General features: G+C 34.7%; 1 protein-coding gene across 2 annotated transcripts in view; it reads right to left on the reverse strand.

The window, feature by feature from the left end:
• The window catches only part of LOC111148153 (N-acetylated alpha-linked acidic dipeptidase like 2), a 1315835-nt gene that overhangs the window by 203616 nt on the left and 1098265 nt on the right, over nt 1-13954 (reverse strand). For both annotated transcript variants that reach the window (XM_022504603.1, XM_022504596.1), the window contains one exon: nt 8278-8424. In XM_022504603.1, the coding sequence (XP_022360311.1) occupies nt 8278-8424 (147 nt within the window). The remainder of the gene's footprint in view (nt 1-8277; nt 8425-13954) is intronic.

Here is a 13954-nt window from a genome sequence, read left to right on the forward strand (position 1 = left end):
GTCAAAGCTGAAATGTTTAAAACCTTTGTATAGGAAAGTAAGAATAATAAGAACCACACATTGCACTATATAGTGGGAGATGGAAAGTATTTTAGAACTAGTTCATTCTATGTTGAAAATCTCAAGAAACAGTTTAAGAGTAGGGGGAAAAGCCCAGATATCTGGCAGTGCAGTGCTGGTTTGAATCTTATTCTACCACTTAGTAGACAGGTTGGCCAAGTTACTTGACCACCTGGTGCCTAGGTTTCATCTTTAATGAAAATGGCAATACTAGTACTCTCCTCATAAGTACTAGTTACAAGTACAATGATTAAATTAAATGAATGAATATGTTTAAAGGTTTTAGAACAAAACAATTTCTACCACAGATGATCTATGTGTTAAATATAATTTTCCTTGATACTACTCTGCCTCTATCACTTCACTCTATAGTAGAAGCTGTCTTAGCCAATATGATTTGTCCCATTGACTGGCAGGTTAATTATTTAGAAGCTGGTTCAAATAAATAATCAGTAAAAATAAATAAATAAATAAATCTCTAAAGTATATGTTAATTTAGAACTTGTGAGTGCATGTTTATTGGCCAGTATTCTGATGAAAAGCCAAGACCTTTTCTCTAAATACTGACCTGTTGAATCTGTTCTTTCCTAAACATCATTTACATTTCGAGCTGCTTTTTTCTTTAAAGTGGAATTATTAAAGGTGTTTGTGAAGTAGATAGAAAGCAGAATGCATTAAATAATGCATTAAATAAAAATTCATTGTATTAAATAAAAAATTTTAAAAAATTAATGCATTAAATAAAAATGCAGATTACTGCAATTTCCCCAAATCTTTAAGAGTTGCCTGGTCCACTGCATATCAATTTTTTATTAGCAATTCACCATTTATAGCATTATCATTATAGGTTTCTTAGAAGTAATTTTTTTTCATATTCATGATTCATAAGTTTATAGAGCAATTAAAATACCTTGTTATTTATAACAAGTGCAAAGGGCATATATAGATCTGAGAATATAGCCAGATCCGGGCAAGCATATCATATCAGCTGAGAAAACACAAGTGTGTAAAAATTCAGAAAGGATCTACTATGATGAACTTCAAGGAGGCCTGGACATTGATCTTTGTGTTCTAAAGGAGTGGAAATTGTCAATGAATTCTACAAGTTGATTAAGTGGAAGTCAGTTAAGAGAACTTGACCATACTTTCTTTACTTGGTTATTTATATGTCTGAGTCCTAAGCTAGACTGTGACCACTTCACAAGAAGGAGAGCAGATTTTATTCATCTCTGAATTTCTAACATAGCACTGGATTACAGCAAGGACTTAGTAACTGCTGGCTAAATAAATGAATGAGTTTGATTTAGCAAATATCTGAATATATCACATTTAAGTCACCCTATATTCTTAACTTAAATATTGCCAAAATTACAACATGGTTGGTCTGTCATTACTCTGTGTAAGCACTATTACTAAAATTATAAAAACATCTTTATAAAAACAAACTTCCTCATAACAGGGATGATCACAAGACAATCCCTGAAAATATCATTACAGCTAAAATACAGTACATTTATAATATATTTTGATCTAATGGTGGTAGGCATTTGGAATAAATGTTCTTATTTAGAATTCCAAGCAAGGACAACTGCTAGGGGAAATCTGTCCTCCTTGAAGCCATTCCTAAATATTAAGCAATTTGAAGTATGATCTTTTGAATTATCCATTTGAGTCTTAAGAGTCCCTTCATTCTTTGTTTTTTTCAATATCTGTCTCATATTTCAATTTCTTGTGTTTACTCCTCAGGCTCCTAGAAGCATACAGCAACTTTAATAGCACTTCCTCTGTGACAGGCATTTCATATACTGTACAATCAAAGCTTTTCAAGTCTGCTCTATAACTGTTGATTTGTTGATTGGGATTTAACCTTCTCTTCTAAAAGAAGGCTTCTCAGAAGTGGAATGCTTTGTAGAGTCACAGTTTATGAGAGTGTTATATTCCCTACTTCATGCTGTTTGTCAATGGCAATGGGATGGCAATACCCAGAGAAGCCTGGAAAATAGACACATAGGTTTATATGGAATCTCAGTTCAGATTCTTGAAAAAGAGCAACGTTGAACACCTTGTCACACAAATAAAGGATGAGGTAGGCTAGTTTAACCAAGGCCATGTCCCCAAATCAGCATTTCTCCATTGTGATCAGAGGCCCTCGGGACTCCCTGAGATCAACACTCTTTTCATATTTATAATGACATTACATACCTTCATGCTTTCATTTTCTCTCTCTACCCACTAGTGTACAAGTTGCACAAAGCTCACCAATATGGTTTTAGATTCCACATTGAAACTAACCATTAGAAAACATACTTCTCAAGTCTCAGTGTAGTATCAAAGAAAAATACTTGCCATTATATGAAAAGACTGTCACACCAGATTTCCTTCATCCATTTCAACCAAGACAACATATAACAACAGATTAAAGTGTAGAAACACATATGAGAATCCAGCTATGCCATATAATCTCACAATAAAGAGATTTGTTAAAAGGTAAAATTAAAATAATGCCACTCTTCTAATTTATAGTTTCTTGTCTTGGGAGATATAATCCTCTTTCATAAAAATAAGTTATTTATATTAATTTGTAGAAGGTTTATTATTGATTTTTTAAATGAATGAATATATATATATATATTTTCTCAGGTTTTTTTTGTTTTTTTTTTTTAAAGATTTTATTTATTTATTTGTCAGAGAAAGAGAGGGAGAGAGAGCAAGCACAGGCAGACAGAATGGCAGGCAGAGGCAGAGGGAGAAGCAGGCTCCCTGATGAGCAAGGAGCCCGATGTGGGACTCGATCCCAGGACGCTGGGATCATGACCTGAGCCGAAGGCAGCTGCTTAACCAACTGAGCCACCCAGGCGTCCCTATTTTCTCAGTTTTAATTCCTAATGTAGTAAATCTTTATACATATTAGCCACATAAACAAAACCTTCTTTGTTTGTTTTCAATACTTCAAAACTTCTTTGAAGTTTTCAACACTTTTAGAGGGTAAGTGGGTTTTTAGAACAAAATGTTTAAGAATCTCTGCCCTAAGTGAATTCTCTGATCTGAAAATAATAATACCATATCATTTGATTGCCACTGAAAGCACTCTACACAAAATAAATTACAAAGAAAAGTAATGAACTAGAGAAAACTCTAAAGAACTCCTTTCCATTCCAATTATCATGAAGTAGAAAGGTAAAAATCTCGTTTTTTAAGTGACTACATAAGTTTCATAGCTATCTATGAAACAGATTCTACCAGACATTGCAAAAGTATCAGAACAACTTATGCATGGGTACACACAAATATTTGTTTCCTTAATCCAAGTGCTTGCTTTCCCTGCCCCCTCAGAGATAGAGAGGTGGGGAAAGGGGCAGAGAGAGAGAGAGACAGAGAATCCTAAACAGGCTCTACAACCAGCTCAGAGCCCATAATGGGATCCTACGATCCTGAGACCATGACCTGAGCCCAAATCAAAAGTTAGCCACTTAACCGAATGAGCCACCCAGGAACTCCTCCTTAAGTCAAGAGCTTTTAATTGACTTTTGAACTGTTATTGTCTGTTAACACAACAGTGTCAGTGACTAAGTTCCAAACAGAAAGTGTAATGGAAGAATTATCACTAGGTAAAATAAAATATTCTTCTAGTTAGAGAATAAAATATGAAGAATTGAGATGTAAACTATGAGTTACTTTGCTCCAAAATGTGTGTACATGTATTGTAGTGTTGTATCTGTATTGTTCCTGTGCAAATTGATTATTTTTATGTGATAAAATTACCTTAATGTTAATGTCCATACATACACCCAAATACTCATGCTGTTATATATCAGTTTAAGGATCAAAATTGATATCAGAGCCATCTAACTAAAAAGAATAAGTTTCAAAATACCTATGCTACTTGGTTTTCAGTTGTTGGGTTACTGAATGATATTGAAACAATTATGCAAAAACCTTGGCTGTATAAAAGCTATAATACCTCTTTATCTCGTTATCATTTAAATGTTAAATGCTCCATTATAGAGGTAAATTGGGTTCAAAAAACAATGTTTCAAGCGGAAGAGCAAAAAATATAAGGTTAAACAGCGTGAGGAACCAGAGCTTCAATTTGTGATAGAGAGTTTACTAGGGCATGGATTGATCTTCTGATATACTAAGAAAGCCAGACCCTCTGACATGCCCTATGGAGAGTAAATATACTGATCTGGAACAAAAATTATGTGAAACAGCTGTTAAATGACAGAAGAAATGTGCATTGGACCAGCAGCCTGTCATAAATATTGCACTCTTAATCAGAAAGCATCTGTCTTTTCATTTCCTTTTCAGCAATCTCTGCATTGTATTTAATCTGTGCAGAATGCTTCTCCTAACAGGTGCAACAATGTTTACAAATTGAAAACCTTATTTAAATGAAACTTACAACTAGAGACATTTCAATTAACAGGGCAATATTTTATGAGAAGGAACAATTCTAGCATTTGGCAAAGCCATACATTGCTTTGCATTTGTGAAATTTAATTATTGAAAAATTTGAGTGTAGACAACAAAAAAAACTAAAGATGAAATACGCCTCATGCAATCTTATTGAATAAAAGCACCCAGGGAAAAGGTATTGGTGGAAATATGGAACCATGAAATATTAGGGATGGATATTATAAAATGTCATGTTTCACAAAAAATAATTTTTTTAAAGATTTTATTTATTTATTTGACAGACAGAGATCACAAATAAGCAGAGAGGCAGGCAGAGAGAGAGGAGGAAGCAGGCTCCCCGCTGAGCAGAAAGCCTGATGCGGGGCTCAATCCCAGGACCCTGGGATCATGACCTGAGCCGAAGGCAAAGGCTTTACCCCACTGAGCCACTCAGGCGCCCCACAAAAAATATTTTTAGAATAATACCCCATATGTCCATTAAAATTGGTGTCTGAGGCACTAGTTTCTTTTCCTACAGTTTTTTTTCCCCCTTTATCATTCACTTGTTGAAACTGACTATAATAGATCCATAATCAATCTGTTGGAGAAAAAAAATTAGCAAAAGCACTGAAGTTTAGCATACAAATAAAATTTAAATAAATAATGTCTCCCCAAACACAAGCATAATTTTAAAATTAGCTCATTTAGAATACATACAATTTATAAAGTGAAAAGTACTATAGAATTATCCACCTTGGGCTCTTTTACTCAAAATGAGGGTGGTGATAATGAACCTAGTTCCTACAAGAGCTATGGAGGTAATGCAGGCAACGCAAGTCTCGGGAAACGTGGCCTATTAGATTGTTTTGTTTCATTTCCCAATTTGTGATAGCAACAGGCATTGAAGAAATATTCTTCTTAACTGAACTCTAGGACAAACAACATGCAGACTCCTTAATAAAGAACATGGCAAGCTGGTGAGTAATGCACAATTTAGCCAATTCTTTCCATGGGGGAAAAATGTTTCCAGACATCCAGTTTTTCAACAAAGCTCAAAGCAAACAGAATATATCTGTGAACTGAATTTTGCCCAAGTTGCAATCTTTAGTGTAATAGCTGAGAACATGGGCTTACTGATAAACAGATCCAAATCAACTTCTATCTTGGCTATTTATTAGTTTTATGACCTTGGATAAGTTACTTGATTTTAAGCTTCATTTCATCCTCAGCAAAAAAGCATTAATAATAATAGCTAACTCATAATGATATTGTAAATATTCAGTAAGATGAAATAAAAATCTTTAGTACATCAAGTACTCAATAAGTGGTAGATATTTTATAAATTATATGCATAATATGTGTAATATGTAACTATAAATACACATACATTATATTTTTAAACCTAATTTCAAATTCATGAAAAAGATTAATTTCCTCCCTGCTTTACTAATTGACATAGGGTGAATGTTCTTTATATGATGGATAAAGCCTGTCAATATTTATAATTCCTCTCAATGTATACAAATGTTTATTATAGGTTAATTCAGAAAGCAAAGATTATTATCTGTTCTTGGAAGAATTTGCTATACAAAATTATCTCACATGAAGCATTTATATTTTGCAAAGGACAAACGCATTAAAATTTTTTCCACACTAAAGCATTATAAACAAGGTAATTTGTTATAAAGCATAGGGGATTCTCTTTTAATTGTCTTTTTAGAGACAAATACAATAAAAATAATTTTCTTATGGGAATTGGATATTTGGGGTATAATTTGGAAAAAAAAAAAAAAAAACTGATCAGCTCTCTCAGACTAAGCCAGTTCTACTGGATTGACTTTAGCCATAGGAATTTCACAATGGTAACAGTGTCTTTTCAGAACTTAACTATGACCTGTTTCCAAATCTTTCTAATGACACCTCAGATCCTTTCAGTGATCCTCCTTATATCCCACCTCTTCATCCTTAGAAGCTTGTTTTCCCTAATAATTAACAAGCTCCTCTTTTCCACTAATGTGTTGTTGTCTAAAAAGTTTGGAGATTCTTCCATTAATATGTTGAACCTACAATCAGATAATAATACCTGTGATGATAGCTGGAGTTGATGGAGCCTTATTGTGCGCTCAATATTAGATAAATCCCTTCCATGTACATCTCATTTAATCTCACCAGGGCTCTAAGGAGTAGATTCTTTAAGTATACCAAGGTTCCTCATCTGCAAAATAAGTCTGAAAGAGGTTAACTTGTTTGTCTCATAAGTACCAGAGTTAAGAGTTAAGTACAGACCCATTCTTAAGGCTATACTATACTGTCTGTCTAAATTCTTAGCTTAAGATTCAACCATGGTGAATTAGACATGGATGGAATAAAAGCTATCATTCAACATGTTCACATGACAGGAGCTAGATGGGCTGAAATAGGAGGACGATGAAGAAATATTAAAAGATATCCAGCAAGAAAATTCAAAATGAGCTATTGTTTTTTGTTTGTTTGTTTGTTTTAGATTATATTTATTTATTTGACAAACAGAGATCACAAGTAGGCAGGGGTGAGGGGGAAGCAGGCTCCCTGCTGAGCAGAGAGCCCGATGCGGGGCTCGATCCCAGGACCCTGAGATCATGACCTGAGCCAAAGGCAGACACTTAACCCACTGAGCCACCCAGGCGCCCTGAGCTACTATCTTAATACATTGATTTCATTAAAGTGTATATAGTGAGCTTGGTAAAAGATAAGCTACCTCTATGCATGGATCCCATTTTTACACAACAATAGCATATGAAAATACAATTAAAAAAAGAACAGATAAATTGTAGTGATAACTTTTCCATTACCCAAGAAATCACCTCATTGCAATAGGATTCACCCAGAGTTTCTCCCTCCATGAATTTAAGTCATTAGTGACCATTAGCTGTTTACAGAGGAACTCAGGGATGAGTGTGGGAGTGCTGCTGAGAAACAAACCAAAATATCACTAAAGCTATCAGCAATTAAGATACTACACAGCTGAAGTTGTGCCTATAAAAATGTAATTTAAACACGAATTTTCAGGACCATTTATAGTTGAAGAACAAAGCAGGATTAATTCTATTTTCCAGCCACTATTTATGTTGTTAATATAATAATTACCTCAAGTAGGCCACCCAGCATTCAAAAAGCTCCCAATAAAGCATGCACAACTTGTAAAAGGTAAAATATTCCAATAGGTTTAGAACTACAGAGAAACAGTTTTCTGCATCATAATTCTGAGGAAGGTCGAAAGGTTTGAAGTTCAACAAATGGATGAACACAGACTTAGTTGAGGTAAATCAGGATTCTGTGATAATCTTTGGCGAAAAAACGTCCTCTCCTCACAAAAAAGTAGTATCCTTTTGGGCAGGCAAACTATTGACAAACTTCGGGTAGCTAATCCACAAGACTCACATTAATATACAATACGTGAAACGCATTTTCCCTTGGGCAAGAAGAGAAGAATCTATTGCCCATGTCATCTGTTTCTGTGAATACTGAAGATTACAATTATGTTTTGATGTTAATCCAACTACTGCAAATTTCTTGTTGCGAAGCACATTGTGAAAATGTGAGTGACAGTATAAATCTTTTTAAATTGAATTCAATACTATTGAAAAGAGCTGATGTTTTAAAATACTGTTACAAAGCCTCTGAACAACAAGAATAACTCTCTAAATGAAGCAGCCTCCTATAGTGACCTACTTGGTAAGAAAGACAAATAGCCAGGATAAAATCAAATTCTGCATGTCTGCTAAATAGTGTGTATGTGTGTGTGTATGGGTTTGTGTATTTTGCATTTTTAGGAACAATCACCTCTAATGCTTTGATGTCCTCAAAGGCAAATTGCACGGTGGGAACTCCAAGATGGTTGATGAAATAATCAGCATCACCTTGTATCTGTACGGAACTGATGTTAGTTTCTTGGCAGTTAGCTCTTCTGGAACAGTTGAAATGATTTTTCTGAAAGACATAATTTAAATTGTTAGCATACACTATGATTCTTGGGACACCCCAAAATCAGTGCTACTCGAAATACAGTCCATAAATCAGCTGCATCAATGTCATTCAGGAACCTGCTGGAAATATAAATGCTTAGGCTACCCCCTTATCCTCTGGAATGGGAATAGGAACCTTTAGGGATGGAGCTCAGGAACCTACATTGTGACATTTCCCTATGGTTCTGATGCTCACTAAACTGTGACTAGCACTGGACCAAATCAAACTCTGCTTGCTGTTGGTGCTTCAAAACCATTTTTATCACAGCTTTATTATGAACTGCAATGATTCTTTAATTTGAAATATTTTTAAATGCTGTTGAGTCCCTAAAAAGTTTAGGGTTTTTTTTAATTTTTCAGAAAATTTAAAAGATGACTTTGTAGGTTATAATTCTATTCTTCTTAGAATTTTTTTTTTTTTGAAAACCATAGAAGGAATTTTCTCCATTTATTCTTAAAAGTATATTCCCTCAAGTCTTAAGTTTGAACTTTTAGGGAAAAATACCAATCTCCTCACACATAATCATGAGAAAAGTAAGACATTAGCAGTGAGAACAACACATCTCACATCAAGCAGAAAGTATATATTCAACACATATTTGTCACTGTATCAAGACATTGACTCTTCAACACCCCCCCTCCAAGTTTCTTTGGCATGATATAATTTCAAAAATACTTTTAAATATAACTGATCAAAAGATTTGGAAATTATAGTCTAGTATTTAGAAAGTGAACTGTTGCAATTTTTTTCAACTACAGTGCTAGATTTTTCCAACATATAACAATGTTTCAGTATCTATCCAACTTTTTTGGAGGACCTGATAGATCTTTGCCACGAAGTTAAAATCAATTAAAATGGAAGGCCTGTGTGAAAGTTTATAAACAAGACAAGGTTTCAGTTTAATGTTACTTATATATATATATATGTGGAGTAAAGCATAAAAACCTAAAATTTGTATAGTGAGCCCCACCAATTTGCTTCTTTTGAAAGTCTGATTTTCTGAAAAGAGAGTCAATTCTCTTTCACTTCCTGATATACTCCTGGGGCAAATTCCTGAAGGTTTTAGATCAACCTGGGACAGTTTTGGCAGGGTTTTAATATTCTCCCAAAAGAGCTACCTTTAAGTACTAGATTATGAAAAGCAAAGAAACTACTTTATATCATGTACAAAATTCCAAGTACTTTTGACAGATCCAGCTGTTGAGAACTAGGACCTTTAAAGGTATTTGTTCAGCCAGACTAGATTTTTTTCCTAATTGAATGTGAATGCCTTTGTCAGGCAAGATATTAACAGGTGTCCCGTCACTGGAGTCTCACTCACAGCCGGCTTCACTCACTCACATTCACTGAATGGTGCCCGGATGCATTTGAATTTGAATTTGTGAAACCTAGACTGTTACACTCTTTAATGTTTTTAATAAGGATTTGATAGAATCTAGTCTTTTCTCTCCCCAGATGCTTAGCCAACAAAATTAAAAATCATTTTAACAAGTGATTTACATGTTTCCCCTTACTTATATCTGAGACATGTATCCTGCTCAACATCAGTGAAAATAGAGGTTTGGCTTTCATTTCTTTATTGTTGTGGTGGTTTTTTTTGTTTGTTTGTTTTTGTTTTTTGTTTGTTTGTTTGGCTTTCATTTCCTTTTGTATATATAATTCTTAATATCCACTCCCAATACCTGCCACACTGTTATTCCTTAGATTTCTGTTAGAGAAATTTCCTTAGAATTTTTTTTTCTCAACAGAAGAATAGCATGGATTAAAAGGAAGCAATTCTAAATTCCACAATATGTGTCTCTGAAGGAATTAAATTAAAAAAATGTAAAACTTAAGTCTAATATATATTTTTTTAAGATTTTTTTTTTTTTTTTTTTTTTTTTTTTTAGAGAGAGAGGAAGTGAGTGAGAGAGAGAGCGCATGAGCTGCGGAAAGGGACAGAGAGAGAGGGAGAAGCAGACTCCCCATTGAGGCAGGGAGCTTGACTCCAGGGACTCTGGGCTTGATCCCAGGATTCTGGCATCATGACCTGAGGTGAAGGCAGATGCTTAATTGACTGAGCTACCCAAGTGCCCCTTACATGTAGTATCTGATCTTATTTTTATTCAGTCATTATTGCTATATAATAGCCTCACTCTTACAACAAGTATGTTTCCCATAGATGCAAGTTGCTAAAACAACGCACATGATTCACTGCAATCAATTCTTGCATTCTTTTTTGCTCTACAAGTTTCACAAAGCACACTTCTTGTTTTGTCTCCACCTTTTACCAGCCCAGAACTTTTTTTTGAAGCCATTACAGATACCCTTGCCTCTCTGTACTTGCCATGGCTAAACCCATTGAATAGCTTTATTATTTTCACTGCATTCCATTTCTGTGATTCCTTCTAGCTACATCATTGCTTACATGTTCTCCGTTTCAGCCAAATCAAAAGGGCAATATCCAGCCTTCAAGATTGTATTCCCTCAAATACTTCCATATTCTTTTCCCTACTCTGGCTTGCTTTACTTCACCCATTTATTAACAAATCTTTCTTTTCTCTAAAGGTTTGTATTACCACCTCTGTCATCTATAAAAAACTTCTTTTATAAACCAAATAAGATGTCAACAGAATGAGCGTTATTAAGAATTGCTTTTCAGGGACACCTGGGTGGCTCAGTGGGTTAAAGCCTCTGCCTTTGGCTCAGGTCATGATCCCAGGGTCCTGGGATAGAGCCCCGCATTGGGCTCTCTGCTCAGCAGGGAGCCTGCTTCCTCCTCTCTCTCTGCCTACCTCTCTGCCTAGTTGTGATCTCTGTCAAATAAATAAATAAAATCTTAAAAAAAAAAAAAAGAATTGCTTTTCAATTATATTTTGACAGCTGAGATCTATTAAAGTACATCGATGGTGCTAAATCAAGATTTACCTATATACCTACATACAGAGGGAGGATAGAGTGCAGGAAAATAGTATTGTTTGGCCCAGATGGCTGGAACCTATAGCTGGAACTACTTGGCTAGTGAGACTTCTGTCAAGATGAAGCACAAATGAAGGGTAAAAGCTTCAAGAAAGCCAACTCAAAATTTGAGGATCAGGGACAACACAATTCCCTGAGGAACCTTCCTAGGGTCTCTTCCTTATCTACGAAGCCCAGCATTTCCCTGCAAAGTTCTGTAGAAGACTTATCTCACCAGCTTATACCATTTTCCCCCTCTTTGCTTCTGTCTCTCTCACCACCTTATCTTCTACTGCTATTCTCCTGTGATTTCACCAGTAATGAGAGGAGGAAGTACTGTACCCTCAAGCCTGTGTTCATTTCGTTCCTTTTAGTGCTTTTGTTCCTAGCTATTTTCAGAGTAAAATAGGATAAAAAGGAACCCAATTTTCAGATTGGAGTTTTTCCCCAGTCATTTCATCTAGGGATTTCCCTTAAGAGTAGAACATTCCTGGCATAGAAATCCCATTCTCTAAAACTTTTTATTATTCAGTACTTTATAATCCAGGCCGAATTCATTGACCTTAAGTGATTCTAAAATCTGTAGCCTAACGTGAAGTGTTTTCCTACACAACACCTCAGTGGATTATAGTAGATCTACATCAGGTAAGAGATAATGACCTACTCAACCCCTGTGAACACTTATATCTGAGAGGGAAGTAGAAAGAAATGTTAATTTCCTTCATTTTACTAGAAGTTAGCCACCATGGGAAAGAGAAGGTTGGTAGCAAATTTGTGCAGGTCAATTAATCTTTTAAATTTATTTAAAGGCTGAGTAAATTAAAATTAAGTATTTCATCCAAGGAGTTCAAAATGTTCCATACTTAACATTTGATAACAAGCACTTTTATTACAGTTCATAAAATAAGCAAGTTCAGGCAATGACTGTGTTTATGTCACTTGTTTAATTTCTCACCACAAGTCTATTGAAGACCTCAAATGTAATCACCATCTCAATCCTAAAGCTGCATGCTCTTTGCAAGCATACTTTTAGGCTGAAAAGCAAAACCTTATAGTAAATGATCACATAAGTTAAATACAAAGAAATTAAGTCAACATTTACCTTAATTGAATAGTGATACCAAGGCACATTGACAGATTTCTAAAGTATTTAAAAATATGTTTAATAATTCAAACATTTTATCTCTCCCACACTCTGCTTTCCCCTGCACACATAAGTATTCACTCTATATTTGTAAGAAATCTAAGGTGATTACTTATTCAAATAGCAAGTGTAAGATTCCAAATAAAAGTACCACATGCTACACACTATAATAAAATTAAATCACTTTCTTTTCATTTCAGTAATGTTTTGTAACTTCAGTTGTGTAGAAACAATTTATCTCCCTGGTTTTCCTGAAATCCACAATATAGTAATGTTCTAATCGTGATAATGATGCCTATTGGTATTTAAAAAAATGATTTCTCATTATAGGCACTGAGATGGTTAATTTTATGTGTCAATTTGATTGGGCCACTAGGTACTCAGATCTTTGGTCAATATTATTCTGGGTAGGTCAATGAGGGTGTTTTCAGATGAGACTGACATTTAAATTGATAGAATGACTAAAGCAGATTACTCTCCCTAATGTGGCTAGGGCTTACTTGCCTTAGTTTAAGATCCTGAATAGAACAAAAAGGCAGATCATCACTTCTAAGAAGGAACTGCCTCTGTCTGACTTTAGCTGGGACACAGGTCTTCTTTCTTTAGATTCAACTGAAGCACATCATTTGTTCTGAGCATCAAACCTGCTGTTTGAGGGGCCGGAACTCATATCATGGGCTCTCTGGGTTTGTTCTTTCTGGGACTGCATGGGTCTTTATTTTTATTTTTTCAAGAATTTATTTACTTATTTCAGAGAGAGAATGAGTGCACAAGAGCATGGGAAGGAGAGGGAGAAAGACTGAAGCAGACTCACACTAAGGACAGAACTCTAAGAGGGGCTTGATCCCACAACCTCAACCAAGATCATGACCTGAGCCAAAACTAAGAGTCAAACTCTCAACTGACTCAACCACCCAGGTGCCCCCTTCCCCCTTTTTAAAAGCACATTATAATCACTGTATGTGGTTGTAACCCATTATATGTAATGAGCCATGTATCTTTGGCATTTCTTCAATGTTTATTTAGTTACTATGTGTGCACGTCGTAAGTTCCTTACTTATTTTGGGTGTATTTTTATACCGGTACCTCAACTTCCTATCTATCCCCAGTTCCTCATAATGTATTACAGATCTCCTTTAGTAATCTTTGAGTGGAAACAGGAAGTTATACTTACTGATTCACTTTAACATTTTAAACTGGAAACTTATTTAAGTTATCCATAACACCAGCATCTGATAGTGAATTTCTTATACATAGAATATATTTTCAAATGGTAAACATTTTTAAAAAATCAATAAATATCTTGCAATGCATTTATTAAAGATTAAATTGAGTATGGATAAAACCCAGCTTTTTATCTTTTTTATTTTTTTTTTTTTTTTTTTTTTTTTCAGTTTTTTTTTTTTTTTTTTT

The sequence above is a fragment of the Enhydra lutris genome, unplaced genomic scaffold (genome assembly GCF_002288905.1).
Source record: "Enhydra lutris kenyoni isolate GAN:26980312 unplaced genomic scaffold, ASM228890v2 scaffoldscaffold2, whole genome shotgun sequence".
Classification (NCBI taxonomy): Eukaryota; Metazoa; Chordata; class Mammalia; order Carnivora; family Mustelidae; genus Enhydra; species Enhydra lutris.